The following is a 22,187-nucleotide window of genomic DNA, read 5'->3' on the forward strand; positions in this document are numbered from 1 at the left end:
ACATTTTTAAAAATGTATCACTCATACAATATTTTATGTGTGCCCATTTTATTCGTTCCTTATCACCATGCAGAACCTGTAAAACAGGTTAAAAGATTGATTCTTTCTCCCAAGCAATGATAAATCATCCAAAGGTTTTAAGTAGGTGAATGAAATGATCTTGTTTTTTTTTTGTAAAGATCATTCCTTTTTTCTCCCTTTCCTAGGGGTTTTCTTTCTGCAAAATGACCAAAATATTATATGGAAAATTCTAGAAATAAACAAGTCATTAGTTGTACATTGCATGCTATAGCATAAGAAAATATTGTGCTGTTCCACTTCATCCTGCCTAGGATATGAATTTTTTCTTGCCAGTGTATCTAACACTGATAGACTGCCTGCCCTGTCACTAGTTGCCACCTAAGTGATGATCAGAATGTCTTGAGTTCCAGTAGCTCTTACTGTACTTAATGGTTCCAATAAGATAGTAGCAATTTGAATATTCCCAAAACAAGTTGTGAAGTGTTTCCTGTAAATGAAAATGTGAAACTACAATAAGTCTTTTTATTTTGTTTTTTTCTTTTGCTGGTCTAGGGCTTGACCTCAGGGCCTCGGCTGCTTTCCCTGAGCTTTTATGCTCAAGGCTAGCACTGTACCACTTGAGCCACAGCTCTACTTCCAGCTTTTTGTGGTTAGACTTTCTGCATGGGCTGGCTTTGAACCTCAATCCTCAAATCTCAGTTTCCTGTGTAAATAGGATTACAGAAGTAAGCCAGTGGTGCTCAGCTACAGTAAAGTATTTTAAAGCACATTTTAACAATATTCTGTTAATAAAAGTTATATGAATGTTAAAATGTGTTTTATTATTAATCTTTTACTGTATCCAATTTATACATTAATCTTTAGGGTAGTACATATAAGTATGTATAAAAATGTGTACATATGTGTACATATACATATACATGTATGTATGTATATTTGAAAATAGTGTGTATGTTTTGGTACTATCCATAGTTTCAAGCATCCATTGGTATAAGAGACACTATGATTATATAGGCTAGAATTGTTGGTAGCATGTCCAGGCAAGTAAAATTGGCATAGAGGAAGATGAACAAATCCCAGAAATACTTCGATATTAAATTTAACAGATTTTTCAGGGTTAACATAAGGATGAGAGACAGAGACAGAGGGGTAAAGATAATGCTGGCTTTCTGAAACCAGAGGACCACATTTGATGAAAGAGTAAAATGAAGAATTACTGAGTTCCATCTTGTTTGTGTTTGTTAGATTTAAAGCATCCGTATGCTTCTCTGTTTATAAGATAATTTTTCCTGAAAACAAGGAAAATTCCATAACATGAAAATGGATAAATTATGATATATAAATTTTCCTGACTGTTACATAATGTCAAGTGAGACAAGACTATGAAGCATATGAAATGGATTGGAAAAGAGTGGGATATAAAGTTCAGTCATAACATTGATCAAGATACATTTTACACATACACTGACATGTTGAATTAAAGATTATTTAAAAATATGAAAGCTGGGCGCCAGTGGCTCATGCTAGGCACTGGTGGCTCACACCTGTAATTCTAGCAGTTGGTTGAGATCTGAGGATCACAGTTTGACGTTAGTTCACGCAGGAAAGTCCATGTTTGACTACCAAAAAGCCAAAAGGGGAGTTGTGACACAAGTGATAGAACACTAGCTTTGAGCAGAAAAGCTCAGGGACAACACTTATGCCCCAAGTTCAAGTCCCAGGACTAGCACACACAAAAAAGACATTAAGTTAAATAAATAATAATTGTAGCCCACAAGAATATGTACACAAATAACTACTAACAAGAAAACTTAAAAAAAAAAACTTAACATTGCTTCTGTGAGAATGGAGAAATGAGGGTCAACTTTTTGAAATTTAAATTTTGCATATTATAAGTTGGCATGGCTCAAGTGGTAGTGTGCCTGCTTATTAGCAAGTTTTAGCTGTGATTCCAATGCCCATTACTACCAAAACAAGAACAACAAAAACTTTTTTTTAACAATATTCACCTCAGGAATTAAAAATTTTAGTATCAAATTTCTTTCTGTTTTTTTTTTTTTTTGGCCAGTCCTGGGCCTTGGACTCAGGGCCTGAACACTGTCCCTGGCTTCTTCCCGCTCAAGGCTAGCACTCTGCCACTTGAGCCACAGCGCCGCTTCTGGCCGTTTTCTGTATATGTGGTGCTGGGGAATCGAACCTAGGGCCTCGTGTATCCGAGGCAGGCACTCTTGCCACTAGGCTATATCCCCAGCCCCTCAAATTTATTTCTTATATCACTGATTTATAATCATCTCGGTTTCAATGTTTGAATTTGTAAACTTATTAAATAGCAATTAACAAAATCAAATGTTCTTAACACTGACTTTCTGTTCTGTTCTGAACTTAAACGTAGGCACGTTCTTTATTACATAAAATAAACATTAAGCATTTCTTCCATTGTTAGAGTTGTAGTAATCAATAATCAGTTCACTGCTGATAATCTCCCCCACTTTTGTCTCTGCCAGCTTTTCTTTTTCTCTCTCTCTCTCTCTCTCTCTCTCTCTCTCTCTCTCTCTCTCCCTCTCTCTTTGTCTCTCTCTCTCTTTCTTTGTTGGTAGTGGGGCTTGAACTGGCCTAGGTGCTGTCCCTGAGCTCTTCAGCTCAAGGCTAGCTCTCTACCACTTGAGACACAGCGCCACTTCCATCTGCCAGCTTTTCTGTCTGTCAGCTGCAAGCAATGCAGAGGCATTAAAAGCAGTTTTCTTTTCATTTACACACTAAAATTCTCATGAAGTCTTTGTAAATGTGAATCAAGCCCATTTTGTAACTTGTAGATAGTAACTTTAACTTGTGATGGGTAGCATTACAGAACTCACTCTGTTCTTTATAGCAAATAAAATTACACTTTGGCAACAGATACATTACTTGATCATGGGTTTGTTCTAAGATATTGCACTGAGAAGCATGCTAAACAAGTTACCCATGATATTTTCATTTCACCTTAGGAATTGTTTTAAGAAGTCAACTTTACTAAATTGTAATTCATATACGATAAAATGTGCCAATGTCAAATGTAATATCTTAGTGACTTTTTATGAGTGTGTATATTTTTGTATATACCACAACAATCAAGACAAACATTTTTATCACCAGAGAGTATTTCTTACTGTTCAATACATTTTCTGTCCTGAGATTAGTTTTGCTTTCTCTAAAATGTCTGATAAGGTGATCATACTAAATGAAATTTTTTAGTACTTGGCTTTTTCATTTAGCATGTTTCAGCAATTCATCCATATTCTTGCATATGTAAATAGTTTATTTCTTTTCATTGTTGACTGGTACTCAACTTGTATGTGTATCATTTTTTCTATTACTATTGAGAATGTATTTTTTAATAACTGCCTAGAAGTATTTTTCTGTTAAATTCAAGTATGCTTTCCTTAGTACACATATTCAGTAATTTTTTGTGGCAGCACTGGAGTTTGAACTCTGGGCTTTGTGCTTGCTAGGCAAACACTGTACTGCTTGTGATATGTGCTCAGTCCTTTATGTATTAATTTTTTTGGTTTATTTCCTACAGTTATTTTTCAAGTAGAGTCTTGTGCGTTTTACCTAGCTAACTTTTGACCATAATCCTCCTTCCTATGCCTTTAGCGTGACTGTGGAGACAGGGTTGTACATCATACTTAGCTTGTTACATTTAGATGGATTCTTGGTAACTTTTTGCCTGAACTTCCTTCACACCACAATTTTCCTGATCTCCTGAGTAGCTGAATTACAACCTGTGCTGCCATACATAACCTATTTTAGTAATTGTGGATTGAAAACTACACATTGTAAATACTGAATTGCAGTAACTCTGAACTTCATTATGTTTTCATGAGGATTTCTGTTTTGTTTGGTAGGAACTTAATTTACCTACATTTAAATTATTAACTGACTTCAATTTTTTAATCTAGTCATACAAGCTTCTCCCCCTGAAATTACATTATTTTATAGACAGCTGACTATTGAACATAATTTATATTCAAACTTGGGGCTCATTTTTTTTTCAGATTTTCATCTTAGACTTCAGTCACCTGTTAATTCAAGCCAATAATACTTTAGTTTTCTATTGGCCAAGCTGATTCCAAATGGGAACCTCATGTCTTTTATGGGGTAACAGATATATAGATCATATACAACTGAGTAGACTCATACTTATCCTGGGCTCCTCTCTTTTCTGCCCAGTGTGTGTTGTTGTTGTTTCCAACTCATGCTTGGCTTGGTGGTCAGCAAGGGATATGGGCATAATTGATACTTTTATTTGGGGATGTTAGTCTTTCTGGTGCTTTGTTTTAGGATATTTCACTTGGAACTTTGAGCTTTGCCTTGACAAATCTGCATTCTCTATTCTGCCAGTTGATAAAGGATGTGATTTAATACTGCCAAGGATAAGGTAAATTAGGAATATTCTTAAGGAAGAATAAAACACCTCAAACTTGAGTTTTTACACAATTATTTTCTCCCTAAAGTAAATTACTATCTGGGTACAATGTCTCAGTCCTGTAATCCTAGCTACTTGGGAGGTAGAGATCAAGAGGATCTCACATTGACACCAGAACCAGCTGTGGCAAAAATTCACAAAGTTGTGGGTGGGGATGGGAGGGAAAAACTGGGAGAGTGCAAAGGAAGGAGTGACATTGTCCAAAAAGAAATATCCTCACTACTGGACTTATAGAACTGTAACCCTTCTACACATCAACTTTAAAATGAACAATTAAATGGAAAAAAAATTACAAGGCCTCATCTCAACAGAAAACAGAAAAGGCTAGATGTGACATGCATATGTCATCCTTGCTATCTGTAGAGGGAAGAATAAATAGGGGATCATGGCCAGCCTGGGCATAAAGCAAGACCTTATCTCAAAAATAACCAGAACACAAAAGGTCATAAGGGTTGGGGTGGGGGTGAGGACTCAAGTAGTAGAGCACCTGCTTACTAAGTTCCAATCCCTGGGTTAAAACACTGTATCCACCCGTTTGTCTTTATTTTCCAGTAGCTTTGCCCATATAATTGAGGGTCTTAGGGTACTGAAGAATTCTACTGAAGGCCTTGTTTTTACTGTACAGGAACTTTTGAGGCCTTTCTCCAGCCTTATTTTGCATTGGTTATTTTTTAGGTAAATTCTCATTTTATGCCTGGTCAAACCAAGGCAGTTGTCTTCCTACTTGTACTTCTCCATATGCACACGCATATGCCTGTGTGCCCAGCCATTAAGCTTCTCCTATGGCTGTAAACATAGGCACATCACACCATACTCTGTTAGTAGTAGAGATGGTGTCTCAAGAGTTTTTCTCCAGGCTAGCCTTGGTTTCTACCTAATTAGAAGATATAAATCAATTAGGTAGACTTCCTAATTAGGTAGACTAGCACCTAGGTTCATATAGCTATTTTTTGAATAAAATTTTGTCAAGTTTTGTAATTATAGCTACAGGTGATCTTGCTCATTGACTTGCTGCTGATATCTCTACTAGTTCAAACCCGCTTATGAATGGTTTCAGTAGTGTAGGTTGCATGTATATTAGTGATGCTTACTATAGAAATGAATTCAAAGTTAATAACAAATACCCTGATTTTAGACAATATAATAAATTTACCTGTTTCTTGCCTTTATGTTATGTTTAAGTTATTAAAGGAAAGAAAGCTGATTTATCAGTATGGCCATGTAGGTTATAAACAATATTCAGACTCAAACTGAAGCTATTTTCATTTGTAATGAAATCTCAAAAATATAACATGTATTTGCCCAATAAATCCTTTTAGTAATCATTTAAAATTCTGAAAATATTAAAGCAATTAAAGTTAAAATTCAGAAAAATAAAGGAATAAGAGACTGAGAGGGTCTGGGGATATGTCCTAGTGGCAAGAGTGTTTGCCTCGTATACATGAAGCCCTGGGTTCAATTCCCCAGCACCACGTATACAGAAAATGGCCAGAAGTGGCGCTGTGGCTCAAGTGGCAGAGTGCTAGCCTTGAGCAAAAAGAAGCCAGGGACAGTGCTCAGGCCCTGAGTTCAAGCCTCAGGACTGGCAAAAAAAAAAAAAAAAAAAAAAAGACTGAGAAACAAAATAACTGTTTTCCAGGAAAACATTTAGTATAAATTTAGTTAGGGACTTTAGCAACATAAAATCTTCTTTTTCTTTTACTTTTTTACTTTAATTTTTTAACTTTTTTATAAAGGTGATGTATAAAGGGATTAGACTTACATAAGTCAGGCAAAAAGTATATTTCTTTTTGGACAATGTCACCCCTTTCCTTTCTTCCAGTTTTTCCCTCCCGTCCCCACCCACAAGTTGTATAGTTCCTTTTCAAAATAGGGTCTGGTGAGCACCACTACTATATTTTAACTCAGCACCAAAATGTGGGAGCAACACTATTATTACAAATTATTATTACAAATTTCTACAAGTATGAATCATCAGACCATGTACATTAAGTGCTTAATTATTGTGACATGAAAGATGAGTTTTACAAGGTGGTGTTGATAACAGTAGCAGTTGTAGAGTTTCAGTGTTTGAGAAAAGGGAACTCTGAAAAGGAAACAAGTATCCAGTTTCTTTGATATTATCATCCTATATCCTATAGCTTCAGGATAATGTAGTAGTTGAGGAATAACTATAGGAGTCAGAAAGTATCTAGAAAACATCTCTACTTCTCATTGATACATCTCTCCATCTAACTAAGTGTGCCTTGGGAAGACATAAATTAGTCTCACATCACATTTTACTGTAAGCAGAAAAAAGTGCAAAGTCATGTGTGAGTTCTTTGGATACCACAGGATAATGAATGTATTTTTTTCTTTCTTGCAGAGGAAGATAAATATAATATTTACTCACCTATGCTCTTCAAGTATTTCCTGGCTGAAGGAGTTGTCAGTGGGCATACTCTGTTGGTTGCATCTGCTAAAGACGACCCTGCTGACATTTTGCAGGTAAGAACATACTCCTTCAATATTAGATTCTGAGGTTTTATGACAACAAAATTTCATTTAAGCTAGATACATAAACACTTAAATACATTAATAGGATTATATAAATACATGTAGTTTTGAAACAGGGTCTCACTGTGTAGCTAATATTGGCCTCAAAGTCACAGTCTTCCTGCCTCAATAAGAAAACCTATCAAATTTACTTCAACGTACAATTTCATTTCATGTTAGTGTACCTTGTGGGGTGGGGGGGGATGGTTCTGGGGCTTGAGCTAGGGGATTAGCTAGGCACTATCTTGAGCTTTTTTCCTCAAGGCTCACACTCTACCACCACAACTCAACTTCTGACTTTTTAGTGATTAATTGGAAATACAAATCTCAAACTCTCCTGCTCAAGCTAGCTTCAAACTGTGATCCTCAGATCTCAGCCTCCTGAGTAGTTAGGAACACAGGTATGAGCCACCAGTGCCTGACTTTAAGTTTGTTTTCTCATGGGTTTTTTTTCAGCTTATAATTCTCATAAGAGGCAAAGAAATATTAATGTTATTTTAAACTAGCACTAAAAAAGTTACGGAACCAGAACTTTATGAAAGTCATATGTTATAGCCAAAAGAATGTGTACTGATTTTTATTGGTTTAATATAGCCAATTTTGATTAAATCTTTTTTAATTAATTAATTTATTGTCAAAGTAATGTACAGAGGGGTTACAGTTTCATATGTAAAGCAGTGAGTACATTTCTTATCAAATTCGTTCCCTCCTCCTGATGGAATCTTTTTGTTTTGTGCCAGTACTGGAGCTTGAATTCAGGGCTCACATTGTCACATTGTTCACATTTTCCTCATGCTGGCTCTCTACCACTTGAGCAACACTTCCACTTCTGGCATTTTGCTGGTTACTTGGGAATAAGATCTCATGGATATTTTTTAAGCCAAGGTTGGTTTCAAACCATGAGTCTCAGATTTCAGCCTCCTGAGCAACTATGATCATAGATATGAGCCAAGTATTCAGATTCTTTTTTGAAGTGGTTTTAGAAGCTGTACTCAGGAGTTCCTACTTACTAGGCAGTTGCTCTAGCAATGAGCCACATGTTCAGCCTTTTTCTTTCCTGATTCCTTTTGAGAGAGAGTCTTCTTTTCTGCCCACAGTGTACCAAAACTATGATTCACTTATTTTAGGCTTCCTATCATAGCAGACATGTGCTACCACACCCATAACTACTGAGATGGAGTCTCATAGACTTTTGTACCTGAACTGTCATGGAAACCATGATCTTCCCAATCTTAGTCTCTCACAGAGGTATGATGACAGGCAAACGCTACTAGGACAAACTGTTTGGGAAGGGATCTCATGAACTACCCTGAAACCCTATTATCCTCCCGTATAGACATAAGCCATCAATGCCTGCCTCATTTACCTCTTCATAACACTATTGTAAAGATGTTTTTAGTGTTTCTCTAAAGCAAGTAAATATTTTATAGTGTAAATATGTTGAATATTAATAAAGAAAAGCATATTTATCTATGTAATATTCACTCAGGATTTCAGTATCTGATCAATACACATAATAATGTCAATTTTTATGTTCAACAGTGAATGGCCGAAATCAAGTCATTAACAATGTTTTAGAGACTCAGTATAGGAAAAAATAATGCTGTAACTGCTTAGTTTTAATTTCATGATATGTAACTGAGCATTTCTACAAAACCTACAGCCAATGCAAATATTTCTGGCATAAATAAAGGGGAAAGACAATCTTATAGACCATAATTATTTTAAAACTGTGTATAGCTAAAAGACAAATAAAGGCTAAAGAGCTTCATCAACAGCCTAAGATACATCATATAGCCATCTGGCAATTAATCCATCATCCTCAAAATCTTGTCCTTGCCTCTGATAGTCAAAGCTCCTTCAGAAAGTGTTAGCATTAAGATGTAACTCTGAAAAATTATACTCCTAAAAACACCATTATAGAATAATATACATGATGTGAAAACTTTTAAGAGCATATGTGGTAAATATTCTTCTGTTAACTTTCTTTCTTTTTCTTATTTATTGTCAAAGTGATGTACAGAGAGGTTACAGTTTCATACATTAGGCATTGGATACATTTCTTGTACTGTTTGTTACCTCCTCCCTCATTGCCCCCTCCCCCTCCCCCAAACAGTTTTGCAAGTATTGCTTTTGTAGTCGTTTGTCTTTTTATCCTTTGTCTCTCGATTTTTGTATTCCCTTTGACTTTCCTAGTTCTAATACCAGTATATACAGTTTCCAATGTACTGATAAGATACAGTGATATTGCAGGTACAACCACAGGAAGGGGATATAAGAGGATCATCAACAATAGAAGCTACGATTTCACATGGCATGTTGAAAGTAATTACAACAGTGATATAACACTCGGTTCCATAACATGCAGTTCATTTCACTTAGCATTATCTTATGCATTCATAGGGACATAGCTATTAGGCTCTTGTGATCCTCTGCTGTGACTAGCCTAAACCTGTGCTAATTATTCCCTATGAGGGAGACCATAGAGTCCATGTTTCTTTGGGTCTGGCTCATTTCACTTAGTATAATTTTTTCCAAGTCCTTCCATTTCCTTGTGAATGGGGCAATGTCATTCTTTCTGATAGAGGCATAAAATTCCATTGTGTATATGTACCACATTTTCCTGATCCATTCGTCTACTGAAGGGCATCTGGGTTGGTTCCATATTTTACCTATAACAAATTGTGCTGCAATGAACATTGTTGTGCTGGTGGCTTTAGTGTGTTGTTTGTAATCTTTTGGGCAGATGCCCAAAAGTGGGGCTGCTGGGTCATAGGGGAGCTCTATGCTTAGCCTTCTGAGGAATCCCCATACTGCTTGCCAGAGTGGTTGAGCCAGTTTACATTCCCACCAACAATGAAGTAGGGTTCCTTTTTGGCCACATCCCCTCCAACATTTATTATTGTTAGTTTTCTTGATATAGGACATTCTTACTGGGGTAAGGTGGAATCTCAATGTTGTTTTGATTTGCATTTCTTTTATGGCCAGTGATGTAGAGCACTTTTTAATATGTCTCTTGTACATTCTCATTTCCTCATCAGAGAAGTCTCTTTTTAAGTCTTTAGCCCACTTGTTGAGGGGGCTGTTGGTTCTTTGTGGTTTTGTTTTGGAGGAATTTAATTTTTTTAGTTCTGCATATATCTTAGATGTGAGGCCTTTGTCCATTGTATGGCCAGTAAAGATCTTTTCCCAATCTGTGGGCTTCTGATGTGCCAGACCGACAGGCCCCCCTCCCCCCCAGAAACCACCAAGGAGCCAACCCAATTCAAGGACAAGAGAGTAGTTTAATTCAGCTCGAGCCAGTCCCATGGCAGTGGCCATGCTGTCGTGAGCCCAGCTTCTTTGTTCAGCAGGGTTTTTATTGACCATAGGGTGTGGGGGGATAGCCACGACAATGGCTTTTTGTTTGGGTGGGGGTTCACGGGCTTACACCTGACTGGCCAGGTAAGCTGTCTCTGACTCATTGTCTAGGGGTATGTTCCTAGGCCTCTGAGCAGGGGGAGGGGCTGGGGAGATAGTGGGAATGGAGTCAGCTTCTGTCCTCTTTTGTTGGCCAGATCTGACCCCCACATTACATTCCCCCCTTTTTCTTTTTGCTACTTGGAGGAATCTTCCTCCAAGTCCACATTTTGCACCAGAGACCAATCTATTTTACATACATGGGTCAAAGGTTAAAGCAAGCAAGAGCACTGGTAAGGTGCTTGACAGTAGGAACCAGCATAGTAAGCCAGGGGAATTATTAAATCATGATTTAAACTATCCTTGTTGAAGTTTTCTTTCCATCTTCCTTTTTCCAGTGGGACCATGGTCTCACGACTCCAGTAGGAGCAGTAATAGTGGCCAGGGGAGTTACAGTAGCTCGGGCTGGAGGCCGGGTAAGATGTATAAACTCTGGTGCCCACCACTCTATCATTCCCAAGCCACCGGACCACCCATAGGGAGGATATGAGGGTCTAGGCTATCTCCCTAGCTACCGAAGCGCCAACCATACATAGCAGGCCTAGCAAAGTAAAGTTAGCCAAGTCCATCTTTTGGTGCACTGTGCAGCCTAAGCATAAGGGGATTGTCTCTGTTGTAGCTAATCTGCCACCGGGGTAGAATGTTCTCTCTCACTGCAAATGGGTCCTCCGGCTTGGTCTGAGTGAAGCAAATCCAGGTTGCAACTCCATCCACCCTGAGTGCAGTGGGAGTTGTCAGCAGCAGGATGTAAGGTCCCTTCCAACATGGTTCCAGGTTCCCTTGTTGGTGGTGCTTTACTCAGTTGGTAGCCAGTGTGGCTCAAGAGGTCCACTCTCATAAAGGGCCTTTAGCTTGGGCCAGATCTCTTGTTGGACCTCCTATCGGGCTTTGAGGGGGGATCAGAGCTCATAACAATGTGATTGCAAGTTAGGAATTATGAGGGGATCCCAAACCTGATTTCAAAGGGGGTTAGTCCCATCTTATAAGGGGAGTTGTGCATCCTTTTCCTAAGGCTACACATGATGAGCAAATCCTGGCTTTACCTACTTTGCAAGACCATCTCAGTGGGGGAATCAAGCAGTTACAGATATTCACATGAGATTTTTCTGGTTTACATGTAGATGACATCACACAAGTCCCTTACCTCTGCAGATGCAGTTACAGATAAACATAGTTTCACACCGAAAACCCAATTCTGACCCTATTTATATTATAGCCAATTTGACTACATACCAACTTTACTCATAAGCTCTAATTTTAAGACATACTGATACCATTTGCCACATACTCAGACTTTCTAGGGAATGTCTTCCTTTTTCTAATCTAAAGAGAATCACTTGTCTTCCCCAATTGTCTTTCTAAAGTCTTTCCTTATCCCCATTCTACTTCTCCCTTTATCCCTCTTCTACTTACTCAGACCATCAGCGACTTACTTGAACATTCTGTGACAATTGACAATTTTTACTTTTCAAATCTCTTTCCAGAGGAAACCATTTTGTTTCCTCTATCCCTTTCTCCAAGGCTTTCTATACTAACTTTCCTCTACATTTCCTGGGGCTTCTTTGCTGCTAGAGTTTTAAACTGTATCTCAACTACAACAAGGCAATTTACTATGACTTCACCCACAGACTGTTGGGGAAAACAAAGATGGGGCCAGGGTCAGTCCGATAGGACTGCTGCTCCTAAGAAACCAGGCCAGAGCCAACCATCATGAGTTACTAATTTAGAGTGGATTTCTCCAGTTTCCAGTGCCTCTTCTCTGATGATATAACCCTATACCTAAAGAACCCCATAGACTCTACTCCCAAGCTACTAGAGCTGATCCCAAACTTTGCCACAGTTGCAGGATATAAAATAGACCCACAAAAAAATCAATGGCATTTCTATATGCTAATGACCCAAAGACCAAGGCTGAAATCAGGAAAGCAACTCCTTTTGCAATAGCCTCAATAAACATAAAATACCTAGGAATAACCTTAACCAAAGAAGTGAAAGACCTCTATGATGAGTACTTTAAAAACATGAAAAACAAAATTAAGGCAGAACTAAGGAAATGGAAAAACCTCCCATGCTCCTGGATTGGGAGGATTAATGTAGTCAAAATGACAATATTGCCAAAGACTATCTACAAATTCAATGCAATACGCATTAATATCCCAACACCATTTTTTAATGAAATAGAGGAAGCAATCCAGAAATTCATATGGAACAATAAAAGGCTCCGAATAGCAAAAACAATCCTAAGCAGAAAGAACAGTGCTGGAAGAATTACAATACCCAACTTCAAGCTGTATTATAAAGCTATAGTAATAATAACAGCTTGGTACTGGCATCAGTACAGGCCTGAAGACCAATGGTTAACTTTCTTATTTAAGGAATTTTCTTGATCATCTCAAATGTAGTGATGATTATATCAAAAGCCTTGCATGAAAAGTTAACCTCAAATAATAAAAATTTCATTTTTATCTTAAAGTAGCTAAATATTTATTAGTGAGCTGATTTTTTCATGAAGCAAAAAATTATATACACACAGGTGACATTTCTTTAGAAATGGAAAGTGCTAGGATTTTATGTATATTCTTTTTGTACTTTATTTTTTATTGACCATGGGCCTTGAACTCAGGGCTTTGAGCCCTGTCACTGAGATCTTTTGCTCAAGACTAGCACTCCTACTACTTTAAGCCACAATACCACTTCCAGTTTTTGAGTGGTTAGGTTAATTGGAGATAATAGTCTCACGGGGACAGTTCTGCTCTGGCTGGCTTTGAACCACAATGTTCAAATCTCAGCCTCCTGGGCTGGGAGTATGGCCTTGTGGTAGAGTGCTTGCCTCATATACATGAAGCCCTGGGTTCGATTCCTCAGCACCACATATATAGAGAAAAAAGAACAAAAACAAATCTCAGCCTCCTGAGTAGGTTTACAGGTGTGATTGGTTGGTGCCCCGCTCTTTTTATACCTTTAATGACCTATGAAGCAGCTATCTAGAGCAAAGGGTGAGTTTTGAGAATTTTCTTTTCTATGCAGCATTGCCTGTTTAACAGCAGTTCAAGTAAAGTGGGCAGCTGGAATGTTCTAAATAAGCTTAAATGATATGATTTATTTGTTCATTTTTTTTTTTTATTTCTGTGCAGGTTCTGGGGCTTGAACTCCAGGCATGGGCACTCTCGCTAAACATTTTTGTTCAAGGATAGAGCTCTTCCTTCCTCTTGAGCCACAGCTCTACTTTTGGCTTTTTGATAATTAATTGGAGATAAGAGTCACAGACTTTCCTGCTCTGTCTGGCTTCAAACTTCAATCCTCAGATCTCAGCCTCCTGAGCAGCTAGGATTATAGGCATAAGTGTTTTTTGTTTAAAATATATAATCAGAATAAGTAAATGATTACCAGCAGGAGTGTTATAGCTGCTTGATAAGTTTACTAAATGATTGTAACATGTAATATTTTAGATATTATTAAATTAGTGGTTTAAATTTAAAATGAATTAAAGGGAAACTTACTGCATATAAAAATATTTCATAATTGGAAATGATTAGCAATTTTGTAATAATCTCTAGTCTCAGAATGGATAAAACTTCTAATTTACTAAAACATGAAAAGTTATGCTGACTTTAGACTTCTTTTTTATGAACACCAAGATTTCACAAGTATAAACTTTTTAATACCCCAGTCATTTGAAAGCATTATTTTCTATCCAAGAATACACCTTTATCCAATATTGAACATATTTGTCAGCTCTGAACAAATATATATATCATATTTGATAGTTTATTGATTCTCTAGTTTAAATTAAAAGGTTAGTTTATTTAGAATTAGAAAAATAGTATTATTTTCTTGATTGTTTACAGTTAAAATTACTACTACAAATCTTTATTTTCCATCAATTCCATATCAAAGATTTAGAAGAATATATTTGCCATCCATTTATCAATCACTGATGATAGATTCAAAGCCAGAATCCAGTGACTAGTCAGTGCTCTTTCTGCTCTTATATATTAAGGTACACTCTGGGCTTTCAGAATATAAAAATATTTCAGATGAGACCTTTGTTTTGCCACAACATGGAAGAGGTAAGAGTGGAAGTAAAGAACTGACAGTTCAATGGCCACGTATACTATTGAACACCCTTACACATGTGTACTACCTTATATTTTCCCATGCATTTTACTTTTTTCCAGTAAATATATGTTGTATTTTCTCAAAACTGTGTGAACACTGTCTATAATATAAATACAAACATTAGCTAAACCTTTGTATACATAGCTATAAAGAATACCTGTTTTCTTCATTTCTTTTTCAGACTTTTTCTTAGAAAATTATTAGGCTATCCATACACTTTTCAAGGCTTACTACTCTGAAGTGCTAGTTGAGCCGGAAATTTGCTGTTTGACCCCAGGGTTTCAGCTCTTTTTCTCCCTCCCCCCCCCACCCCCCTGCTACTGTGAGAGCTTATTTAAAATTCTAAATTCTCCCCTGGCAGCCACAGTTAGAGCTTCTTTGGCAAACTGAAAAGACTAAGAAAAAGCATGCAAAAAGCTCAGCACTGCTTCCAGTGACCTACATTTGTAGCCAGCTTTTAAAGATGGCATGTGCTTGATTTTCCAGTAGGGAAATGAAGGGTAAGATTAAAAAAAAAATGTAAAGGAAAATAAACCTACTCTGCTCTCTGTCTCTAGATAGTAAGAATTGCTACTGTAACACTGAATACACAGTAGGCATTGATGTTTGTACATACAGAAGAAAGGAATTTTGCATGCAGAAAAGGTATACCATGAGAGTATATTTGCCATAAAGATGAAATTATTTTGGAGTCTGACCCTGCCTTTAATTTCTCTGTTATTTCCTAATAACCTGCAAGACTATACACAAATCACTTAAACTCATATGATTCCAGAATTTTAAATTAAAAACATGAAAATCTGAAGCTTTGTTTTCTAAATCTTACTGCAGCCTTAAATGTGCTTTGAAAATTTTAACCCATAAAAATGGGGTTGTCCTAAAAAAAAAAAATGGTTGTCCTTATTGTTGTGCTCACAAGAAATGTTAAAACCTTAGAACTGTCACTTATTTATTTATTATTTGTGCAGAGAAACCATATACGGTCATAATGAGGAATAGAGTTACTTGTTCCCTGAATTTTTTTTTTCAAAACTAAAAAAGCATTCAGTCTTTCTGAGAGGGACAAATGACTTCAAGTTCTGGAAAACAGCTATAAAAACTAACAAATAATACTATTGCAGCAACTCACCAAAATAACAAAGTATCCCACTGAATGGAACATGTTATGCAGGGTTATAGATGACATAGACAGACTATACAAAGTTTGCCATGTAGAAAGGCCAGACAAGGCATTCTCCTCAGCTAGTGCTTTGTTAATGACAAACAGACACAAAATATGGCCTTAGTTTGCCAGATCTATCTTTTCAAATTATATGTTAATTAAGTTAAAGGCATTTAAAATATGCCTATCATTTGTGTGCATATTCTTCCAACAGTCTATGTATAAAAATATGCTTTGCTCTTACTTCTTACAAGATTCTGGTAGAACTAGCTGTAACTCAGTGGTAGAGTATTTGCTTAGTATGTCTGAAAGCCTGGAGTGAGTCCTAAATACTAAAAACAAGAGCAGATTATACTGTACACATTGCTAGAGAATTAAAAGAAAAATGCAATTGCCTCCACTATTTAGTTACCAGAGAGCAGAAAGACCATCAGTTTTTCCATTGACAGCAAATATTACACAGAACGTAATTTTCTAATTTAATAAAAATAACATTTGGAATCCCTTATAGTGCCCTGATATCCTAAGGACCTTTATTTGTAATGTTTTCTAGATTGGGATTATTCTGGAAAAAATAAAGGACTTCAAACAAGTAAAAGTAGTCCTTTGTTGTTTTTTAGCTAATCATTTAACTATGTATGACTTTTTAAATGAATATAATGCCTCACCCAGTTCCTAATTGAGATTTCTTTGAAACTATACAGTATTTTCTTCTCAATCCTTTAAAACTTCTGTGACCTCTTAGTAAGAAGCGATACTGATCATAAAGATCATTGTCACATCTTTTAAAATTATATTTGGAATTGTTTGAGTTACAGCAAGGTTTTAGAAAATATTCTAGTTCATACCAACTAGAGATACTTGATTTTTGTGACAAATCTTTTACAGACCTAGCAATCCTGCTGTAATTCAAATAATTATTGTAGAACATGTTTGCTTAATATGGATTGTCATGCTTTTTAAAAATGGGTTAATATATGTTCAGATGCAGTAAATATTGAAGGGATTTATTATACATGATTCCTCTAACTAAACCTGCAAATAGCAATCATCAAATCAAGTTCACTTTTTAAAATATTTCATAAATGTGTCTTAAGATTTTTTAAATTAGAAGCATAATTCTTACATATATACATATATATACACATGCAGAGATGTATAAAGACATATATGTATATAAACATTAAGTGTATATAGTAAACTTATATGTGCGTATGTATGCATACTTATATATACATCTAATACATTTATGTATAAATATATATAATGCATAATTACTGATTTCACAAGATTTTAACAGTAGTACTTACCTAATTAGTGGCTTTTCTTCACTTTCTTTCTTTTTTATTTTTTTGGTCAGTTGTGGAGCTTGAAGTCTAGGTCTGGGCCCTGTCCCTAAGCTCTTTGCTCAAGAATAGAGCTCTCACACTTTGAGCCACAGTGCCACTTCAGGTTTTCTGGTGGTTAATTGGAGATAAGAGTCTTACAGACTTTCCTGCCTAAGGTGGCTTAGAACTGCAATCCTCAGATTTCAGCCACCTGAGTAGCTAGGAATTCAAGCATGAGCCACAAGCACCTGGCTTCTCTCTTCACTTTCTAACTTTTCCTTTTGAGTATGATTTGTAATACTCAGAATCAGAAGACAGATTGACAACATTTAGTAAATGAACTTTTACTTTGTAAAAGAAACTTACAAAAGAAACAATTTTTATGGTTAAGAATATTAATGGATACTAATAGGTCATCCTGTTTCTCTTTAAAGTAAAAGCGTATGATTTCTTATTGTGGGCTTTCTTAAGAAATGTGTTCAAAAACACATTTTGTATATTTTGACATAAAATTGGTAAATTCTATATCTTAGCTGTCTATATATATGAAAATTCGTTTAAAATTAATAACTACATGAAGAGTTTATCTTGACAGCTTAACAGTCTTGATTTTTTTTAAAAATATATGTATGAGAAGACATTGAAGAGAATATTACTGCCTGGGTCAAGACTTGGATTGCTGCTTATGGTGTGAGCAGCCATTCTTGCTATGACCTCGATAAGAAATTTCAATCTGTCTATATTTCATTTCTGAACCTCATTACTAGGTTAGGGTAGAGTTCAGATGAATTACATGTCTAAACTGCTTTGGAATCCTTTTGTAATTGGTACCCTTTGAAAATGTAATGGTTTTGGATGAATTATTTTTATATGATTAGATTATAATATTTCTCATTTCCCTTCCTTTCTGAATATTTAATATAGACTTCTATTTCTTGTTTCTCATGTTATGTTCCTCCTTTCCTCTTAAGAATGAAAATTGAAAGAAAGATGATCCAATTTTCTCAATACATTCTTTTTTTTTCAAATTTTTATTATCAAACTGATGTACAGAGAGGTTACAGTTTCATACGTTAGGAATTGGATACATTTCTTGTACTGTTTGTTACCTTGTCCCTCATACCCCCCTCCCCCCTCCCCTCAATACATTCTTGATTTACATGTTAAATGAAGTGCGTTAAGGTTCCACTGGTTTTCTTTTCTATTTTCTTTTTTTTTTTTTTTTTCCAGTCCTGGGGCTTGGACTCAGGGCCTAAACACTGTCCCTTGCTTCTTTTTGCTCAAGGTTAGCACTCTGCCTATGAGCCACAACGCCACTTCTGGCCATTTTCTAAATATGTGGTGCTGGGGAATTGAACCCAGGGTTTCATGTATGGGAGGCTAGCACTCTTGCCAATAGGCCATATTCCCAGCCCATCTTTTCTACTTTCTGTCTCATATAATTGATGTAGTTTCCAAACAGGAACTATCATTTTAGCAACAGCTTAATTTGGCAGTTTTCTCAAAACAATATTATCAAAAGTTTACTAATGTGAAAGTGGTTTTCAGTCTTTTTATAACAATGATAATTTTTTAACTTTTATATCTGAGGAAAAAATTAATTGTACTGAGATAAAGTCTTACCTGTCCTGTATTTACACTAAAATATGCATGGACATAAGTTAACTTGCTAATTAGTGATCTTAAAATCTATTTGTTGAAAAACTTTTTTTTTTTTGGCCAGTCCTGGGCCTTGGACTCAGGGCCTGAGCACTGTCCCTGGCTTCTTCCCGCTCAAGGCTAGCACTCTGCCACTTGAGCCACAGCGCCGCTTCTGGCCGTTTTCAATATATGTGGTGCTGGGGAATCAAACCTAGGGCCTCGTGTATCCGAGGCAGACACTCTTGCCACTAGGCTATATCCCCAGCCCCTATTTGTTGAAAAACTTTTAACCTCAGATTCCCTGACCTCCAACTTCATGCATTTTTAAACATTTTTCTAAATGCATTAAAAATGAACAACTGAAGTTATTCCTTCATATATTTTAATATTTAAAATAATTAAAATGTGAACAATATACCATTCATATATAGATACTTAGTTGTCTAGAACACTTTCATTCAAATTATGGTTAATAAGTCAATATCTTCTTTGGACTTTTTCTCTTTTCCAACTTTCAGAAATTAAAAGTTGCCAAAACAAATACACACACACACACACACACACACACACGCACAGACACACATCAACCACGTAACATAATTATGGATACAATATATTACACTTACTGATACATGGATAATGGTTAAGTAGTATTAATTATACACTTACTCAAACCTGCAAGGATCAAAAGATTTTATTCTTAAGAAGGATTTCTCATGCTGCATGGATTATGTTGCATCATAATAACTCAGTAGTACTTCTGCTGGATTGCAAAATAGCTTAGAGAGGAGTATGATGTCCATAGTTGGTGTAATGCATTGGTAATTAAGAGGGTGTGAGGTTAAGCTTCATTAACTGCTGAGGGATTGTGTCTTAGGTTTTATTATGCCCTAGAGAAAATAAAAAGTGAGAAGGGTCAAACTGTTGGAATCAGATTTTGTTTGTACATCTGCCAAAACAAAGACCACATTGCAGTAGGCACAAAAGGCATGAATTGAAAACGGAAGCAATATATTCAGTACCTTATGGATAAGGAGAAATGTTTCTGATGGAAAAACATAGCAATACTGGAGTATATTTTGGCATAAAAAATTAGAAATAATTTTGTTTTTATAAAATGCTTTGAAATTTTGAGTTGTTGTGTTTTCAAAAGTAATGGCACTTTTTAATTCATCTTTATATATTTTATTTTATTTTATTTTTTATTTTTTTGCCCATCCTGGGGCTTGAACTCAGGGCCTGGGTACTGTCCCTGAGCTTCTTTTTGCTCAAGGCTAGCACTCTACCACTCGAGCCACAGTGCCACTTCTGGTTTTTTCTATATATGTGGTGCTGAGGAATCGAACCCAGGGCTTCATGTATGAGGAGGCAAGCACTCTACCACTAAGCCATATTCCCAGCCCTATTCATATTAATATTATTGCCTGTTTTACTTGATTAAAATATAAAGATTTAATTCCTTAGAACTCAGCACTGAATTGGAGAAAATGATGTAAAAATTTATCCTTTTTGTTAGGAAAACTTTATACAATTGTACCTTTTGTTGCTGTGGGTTAGAAATTAAAGACAGGATTTTCAGTAGCAGAGAGAGAGATTTCTGTCTTTAACAGTTGAACATTAAAGAGCTTTATTGTTAGCTCTTCAACAGTCTGTTGAAATGGAGTATTTATTAATTATTTTTTTCATTTGATTTGAAACATACATTATACTAATGGTATAGAATAATACCAATGATCATTTCTGACTAGATCAAGAAAGAACAAAAAGAAGGGCCAGGAGCTAGGGAGTTGCACCTGTATTCACAGCTATGTTGGTGTTCCTGAGATCTGAACTCAACCAGGAATTTCTTACCCTGGCTGGTCTTGGACAGCAGAGAAAATTGATGCGCTTAAAAACATATGTAACTGTAACACCTCTGTACATCACCTTTACAATACAATTAAAAGAAAAGAAATGTACTCATCTGACTTCTGTATAAATCACCTTTATAATAACTATGTCTGCTTTCAAAGCATTGTAAAACTAGGAAAATTATGTAGTGTACTTCCTTCCTTTTAAAAGTGATTTTGGATATAAGCCTTTTGCATTTTCTTATAAATTTTTTATTCAACTTGACAATTTGCCATGAAAAGAACCCTAGAAGAATTTCTTTTCCTCCAGTTACTTTTTCATCTCTCTCTTTTCTGTAGTTACTACTGCTATCTTCAGATACACTATTCTATAGCTCGAACAGTTTGTTCATGTCACCTCTTCTCTATATTTTTACAAATTTATTTCCTTTGGCTGGTTTTATTGTCATTTTGTTGTGCTTTGCATTGCTAGAGATGAGACCACTGTCTCACATACTCTACCACTGAGCTATATCCCTAGTGCCTAATAGAAATTTTTACTTTCTTTTTCTTCAAATTTTTATTATCAAACTGATGTACAGAGAGGTTACAGTTTCATATGTTAGGCATTGGATACATTTCTTGTACTGTTTGTTACCTTGTCCTCATACCCCCCCTCCCCCTCCCCCTTACCCTTCCTCCCCCTGAGGTGTTCAGTTCACTTACACCAAACAGTTTTGCAAGTATTGCTATTGTAGTCGTTTGTCTTTTTTTACCCTGTGTCTCTCAATTTTGGTATTCCCTTTCAATTTCCTAGTTCCAATACCAGTATACACGGTTTCCAATATACTCTGATAAGATTACAAAGATAGTGTAGGTACAACCACAGGAAGGTGATACAAGAACATCATCAATAGTAGAAGCTACCGATACACATGGGACGTTGAAAGTAGTTACAACTGTGATATAACAATTGTCTCCATAACATGGAGTTCATTTCACTTAGCATCATCTTAGGTGTTCATAAGGGTATAGCTATTGGGCTCTTGTGACCCTCTGCTATGACTTGCCTAAACCTGTACTAATTATTCCCAATAAGGGAGACCATAGAGTCCATGTTTCTTTGGGTCTGGCTCACTTCACTTAGTATAATTTTTTCCAAGTCCTTCCATTTCTTTACAAATGGGACAATACTTTTAATATACTTTCTGTGGTCTCTGAAAGTCTCAATTTTGAATGGAGAATGTGGTGTTGGAGGTGTGGCTCAGTTGATAGAGTACTAGCTGATGAGTGAAAGTGTCAGGTACCAAATTCGAGTTCCTGTCTGGGACTTTAAAAAAAAGGAAAGTAGAATATAGTAGTTAGAAAAATATGAAATTAAAAATAAGAAATAAATTTATGATCATGATATTCTTCCACTAAGTGATTTTTTGTGTCAAATACCCAAATGCACAGATAATTTACCATTTTATGCAAAGACAACGATAATAAAGATTTAGAGTTAGAAAAGGTCGGAACTTCTGTGTATTGTTCACTTTGTAATAAAGTAGAGGTTAAATGAAATTCAAAATGAAGTTCCATCTTCTTTGTAAACTATTTAAGAGGTGACCTGAGGATGCTATGGTTGC

At 36.0% G+C, this 22,187-nt stretch overlaps 1 protein-coding gene across 1 annotated transcript in view; it reads left to right on the forward strand.

Annotated features, from left to right (window-relative positions):
- The window catches only part of Elp4 (elongator acetyltransferase complex subunit 4), a 177,991-nt gene that overhangs the window by 11,089 nt on the left and 144,715 nt on the right, over nucleotides 1-22,187 (forward strand). Inside the window, exon 3 of the mRNA XM_048361674.1 lies at nucleotides 6,852-6,973. Within this exon, the coding sequence (XP_048217631.1) occupies nucleotides 6,852-6,973 (122 nt within the window). The remainder of the gene's footprint in view (nucleotides 1-6,851; nucleotides 6,974-22,187) is intronic.

Source organism: Perognathus longimembris, chromosome 13 (genome assembly GCF_023159225.1).
Source record: "Perognathus longimembris pacificus isolate PPM17 chromosome 13, ASM2315922v1, whole genome shotgun sequence".
In the NCBI taxonomy this organism is placed as follows: domain Eukaryota; kingdom Metazoa; phylum Chordata; class Mammalia; order Rodentia; family Heteromyidae; genus Perognathus; species Perognathus longimembris.